This window comes from Silurus meridionalis, chromosome 11, assembly GCF_014805685.1.
Source record: "Silurus meridionalis isolate SWU-2019-XX chromosome 11, ASM1480568v1, whole genome shotgun sequence".
NCBI classification, from domain to species: Eukaryota; Metazoa; Chordata; class Actinopteri; order Siluriformes; family Siluridae; genus Silurus; species Silurus meridionalis.
In genome coordinates this window covers 11,303,949-11,309,019 of record NC_060894.1, presented here as the reverse complement: position 1 = coordinate 11,309,019, position 5,071 = coordinate 11,303,949, and the positions used below count along the sequence as shown (strand labels likewise).

Genomic DNA, 5,071 nt, shown 5'->3' with positions numbered 1-5,071 from the left:
ATGAAGCTGTCCAGACCCTACACCTTAAAAACACTGAAAGGAGCAGTCGGGGAGAAGCTTCATACTTTCAACATAATAAGTCCTAAAAGCAAAAAAACCCCACAAAATTAAATGTAAAAAAATTGTATAAAAAAAAAAAAAAACTAGGAAAACTTTGTGTTTTCCCAGGCTTTGTATGGTTAAACTACACAAAAAAACACATTTACGTGTCACTTTAAAACAAAAAACTATAAAAAAATAAAAAAGTAGAATTGGCACAAACTAACCTGCTGTCATCATAAATGCATACACAATGTAACCCTGGAGGTTTGAGGGTTCTTAGCTTTTTGAAAATGCCTCAGTGAAATAGTGGCTCTGCTAATAACCCTCTGTTTTCCCAACAGAATAATCAAATGACCTTTTTTTTACAGAGATGGATTTAACCCTTTCATAGTCATTAGATTCTGATTTGCTCAACGGGTGTTTGCAAGGATGCACAGCTAATCATTAACATGCCTTTGGTGGTGATAGGACAGAAATGTTCATGTGAAATCAGGTGAGGTTTTGACCAGTCAGTGCAGCCAGACACGCAAGTGGAACCAACATGAACTTTGCATTGCTATGTAAACTCTGCAGCATTCTCTAAATGCACCTGGCTTCTTTCATCTTATCTTTATAGTCCATATCCAGTATGGCATTACATAATTGATTTTTAATGTAGAAAAGTGACCTGAACTCTCACAGTCTTTTATTTTCAGACAATATTAATGAAAACATGCCAAGAATATTGTAACACTACTTTACTTTTAAACTGATATTTCAGCTTTTTGTGATTATTCTGCATTCTTTACAGCTGCAGCAGATTTATTTCCCCTGGAATTTGAATTCTGTCTTGTTGTCATGTTGTTAAAAGGCACGTCATCCAGGAAGATAATATATTATTATTGTTAATGATAGATGAAAGTTTGTCTGATAAGCCATAATAAAGTGTATGAGTAAATATCTGATGCCTCACACTATGTGTATGTGCATGTCCATCATTTTTAACAAGGACTGAATCATGCATGTGTGTGTGTGTGTGTGTGTGTGTGTGTGTGTTACAATAACCAGCTCTACACTTAAAAAAAACAACAACTCAAAAAGCCAAGCATGTTGACACTCCCTCTGACGTTGATGTAAGACCACAATATGAGGAAAGTTATGCTTTAAAAAACCCAGGATGTAATGCCCTGACTCATAGCTAGAGTAGCTGTGTTAGAGACATTTAATAGATTTCTTCTGCTTTTCAGGTAGTAAAACTTTTAAAATAACAGCCTTCCCTTATTGAGAATTTCTCAAGTAAATTCTCACAATTAAAAAATAAATAAATTGGGATTGGAATATAAAATGAATGGCCACTGCCTCTATCTGGTTATAGTGTGCCTTGTTTCAGTTTTAATAGATTTTTCTGCTGCTATTCATTTAGGAATATCTGCAAGAGACAGCAATTCTTGCTTCTGGATAAACTCTATCTCAAATGGACAGACACATTACATGTTTCTTCATCAGACTACAGTGGGCAAAGAGCGATCTTTTGTCTTATTTGACAGCATCTGGAGCAAGGAAAATAGCCTGGTGGACTGTATTGCAAGCAGCAACCGTGCTGTTATTAAAAGTTTTTCATCAAAATGCTGGAATGCATCAGACAAACCAGATGGACACTTCAACATCAGTATGCTGGTTGAACCTGATGGCCCCTGTGTAGCTGTGGGACAATCGCCAGAACTGAGAAAGCCTGTGCGGAGGACCAGAGACCTTCAAAGTATGGACCGCAATATAATTAATCGTAACAATGGAGAAAGTTTCCAAAAGCTGAAGCGTTCAAAGCGAGCATGGTTGGTTCCAGGCACTCTGTGGTGTGGCTCTGGAAACAAAGCATCTAATTTTTCAGACTTAGGTAAGCCAAATGTGTTAATTAGGATATTGTACTATGTCTGGTGGTCAGTTTGATGGTAATATACCTAATATACCTGTCATCTTGCGTTCTAGGTTTATTTGAGGAGACTGATAAGTGCTGCAGGGAACACGACCACTGTGAACAAACCATTGCTTCCTTTGGATTTGGCTATGGGGTTTTCAACACTAACTTCTTCACTTTATCACACTGTGACTGTGACAGCAAGTAAGTCTTATTTGATTACCAGAAACATCTGCGACATCCATATTTCACCTTTAGCTATTTATTACATAGTCTTCAGTAACATTTTTTGTGAACCTCTGCCAAACTACTGAGATAAGACTATTATGTTATCTTAACGTGATTTGTCACTGTGAATTTGTTTCAGATTTCGCCGCTGCCTTCATAATGTCAATGATAGAATGTCTAATATGGTGGGTTACGGCTATTTCAACCTTCTCAAGATGCAGTGCTTTGAATTTTCACAGAGAATTGAGTGTTCTGAAAGGACCTGGTGGGGCATGTAAGCTATTCCCTTGATATCATGTAAATTAGTAAACCAGAGCAAATCAATGATCAATGCAATACCGTGTAAGGAATGTAAGCTTATACTTTATGTGATCAATAATATGTGTACAATGTTTACAAAATCCACTTACATTAAAAAAAAAATAGTTTTTAGAATAGAACTACATGGCTATGCACTAAAATGTATTATTTTTTAAATCCTCCATTTCCTATTTTTCTAACAGGTGTAAACATACTCAGATGTCTACATATGCCCTTTTAAAGGAGGCAACAGATTACAATTCCACATCAGAAGAAGTAAATGATAAACTGGATTTAAGCATTCATCACACAGTCTCATTTGGAGATCTCACAGTTACTAATGACTTGGTAATGCCATCTGATATCGTCACTAAAGAAGCCAATGAAAAGCATTCATCGGTGTCTGTGCCCGAAAGGATATCTGTTACAGTTAATAAATTTCAGGAGTCTGGGGCTCTTGAAAAAACAATAGACTCGACAAAAACACAAACAACAGACACACAGCGTGTAAAAACAACAGACTTACCACAAACACAAACAACAGACTCACCAGAATCAGAAACAACAGACTCAGTACATACACAAACAGATTCACCAATGACACAAACAACAGAAGCCCCAAAAACGGACCCAACAGACTCATCAATAAAAGCAACAACTGACTCATTAAGGACAGACTCACCAGATTCAACAATATCAACAATAACAGAATCAGCAGAGATACCACAGATAAGGATAACAGACTCTTCAAAACCACAAACAGACTCACCAAAGATGGAAACAAATTTTTCAAAAACACTGGCATCAGGTTCAACAAATTTACACATCCACCCTGAGATTTACACCAGGCAAAAAGGTACAACACATGGCTGTTAAATAGGCTTCCTCCTGCATTTATCTGCATAACATTTTCTAACATTTTTAACTGCTTGCTTTATAGAGAAACTGGACCTCTGTGAGAGTTATAAAGACTTGGACACCTGTAGTTATCAGATACCTCCACTGAGGGAGAAATTTGGCCTACACAATGCTGAACATGCCACCTTGTACCACTGCAACTGTACAGCCAGGTAAACACATATACTGCATTTTAATAGGAAGAACTGTAAAGGAGCTAGCATGCACAGACAGGCTAAAGTTTTCTGTTTGTTTAACAGACTTGCCAGAGTGCTTGCTGAAGAGGATGAAGTTGACAAGGTTCATTTCTGGCTTCTGGACTTTGTGTCCCAATCCTGTTTCTTTCTCCCTCAGGACTGCACTGGGAGTGAAAGGTTAGTTTACCCAATTAAACAGATGGTGTAAAATGACATTTGCTTGTTTTTGAATAGAATAAATAAACTGTATTAAATACAGTTTGAATGTTGACAGCTATGCCATGCCTTTGCATGTTTTCTTGTATAGTGTACTATTTTGGGAAACTGTAGCTTTTTTTAGTCAAGCCTAAAAATATAGCTGAAAATTCAGTTCACTCTATGATTCTGTTGTGCAAACAATGTGCATTAGTGACCACAGAAAAATTGTAATTCAACATTCTATCTGAAGCACAGATGTTCAGAAACAAGAATGTGTGTTATAGCGAAGTGCTGTGGGATTTTTTTCCACCGGGAATGGCCTGAAGGTGTTGATTAATTTCTATAACAGCAGCTCTGTCATAAATACTGGCTGTAATATGTTGTTGTTTCTATAGTAACAGGAACATATTGCTTTATAAATTAATAAAAACATTTTAAAAATGTTTGTTTTTGTTTTTTTCATTAAAAAAAAGCATACAGTACGATCGTTGGCCTGGTAACGCTTTCTATAAGGAGACAGTTATCTATCATAAAAATGGACACTAAAGTGGATTGTAATAATAAAATTTATTGACCCTGTAGTGATTCCCTTATGGATATGCTTTTAATTTTACATTCAGCTAAAAAACCTACAGCATCTATAAATGTGTATTTCTGACCACTAAAATAAATATAAATGTATATTTCTGAACACTAAAATAAGGAACAAAAACATGCAGAGCATGTCACTGTGCTAATTACAAAGTTGTAAAAAGGATGAAGAATGTCCAGGGTGCCATTTTAAAACACAGTCCTCTCTTGTCTTTAACAGTTGCTCCACCTCTTTTTCATCTCATGACGCGCCTCTAATCGAGCGCTGGAGCAAAGGTGCGGCCGTTTGGCGACATCTTGCGGCTCCGAGGCGCAAAGCCAAGCGGCTGAACTCCAAACGGTCAAAGAGAAAAGACTCACCAGTCCGACTGCACAGAAAGTGTCTGAGGATGCACTCCAAGCTTCATCACCCCAAAACTCCCAAAAAAGAAGTGATGCAGACTGTACAATAAATGCTGTACAATAAAGGCTTGCGTGCATGCATTTAGCTGTAACTAATGTAAAATACATGGAAAGTGTGTGAACGTTTATTGTAAATATTGTAAATAAAAGTACATTCCTTTGGTTTATTTTTTGGATTTTCTCAGTCATTTACATTGAAAAAATAAAAGAAGAACATGAGCAGTAAATTATAAACGTGCTGATGACATAAGGTGAAACCTTAAACTTCATCTTTTCTATTCTCACTAATCAATGACAAAGATAACATTTAGTTAAAAAATGG

General features: G+C 36.5%; 1 protein-coding gene across 1 annotated transcript; it reads left to right on the top strand.

Annotated features, from left to right (window-relative positions):
• The first annotated feature begins 1,153 nt into the window (after positions 1 to 1,153).
• pla2g3 (phospholipase A2 group III) lies at positions 1,154 to 4,861 on the top strand. The gene is made up of 7 exons (XM_046861679.1): positions 1,154 to 1,915; positions 2,008 to 2,140; positions 2,304 to 2,438; positions 2,668 to 3,320; positions 3,405 to 3,534; positions 3,622 to 3,735; positions 4,568 to 4,861. The coding sequence occupies exons 1-7, from the start codon at positions 1,366 to 1,368 to the stop codon at positions 4,797 to 4,799; spliced, it is 1,947 nt and encodes a 648-aa protein (XP_046717635.1). The 5' UTR covers positions 1,154 to 1,365; the 3' UTR covers positions 4,800 to 4,861.
• Positions 4,862 to 5,071: the final 210 nt, after the last annotated feature.

Bases quoted from the DNA above. Each gene is read 5' to 3' on its own strand.
- pla2g3 (XM_046861679.1), top strand. From the start codon at position 1,366: ATGAATGGCCACTGCCTCTATCTGGTTATAGTGTGCCTTGTTTCAGTT. The intron at 2,439-2,667 runs GTAAGCTATTCC...TTTTTCTAACAG, and splicing joins GAAAGGACCTGGTGGGGCAT to GTGTAAACATACTCAGATGT. The intron at 3,321-3,404 runs GTACAACACATG...CTTGCTTTATAG, and splicing joins GATTTACACCAGGCAAAAAG to AGAAACTGGACCTCTGTGAG.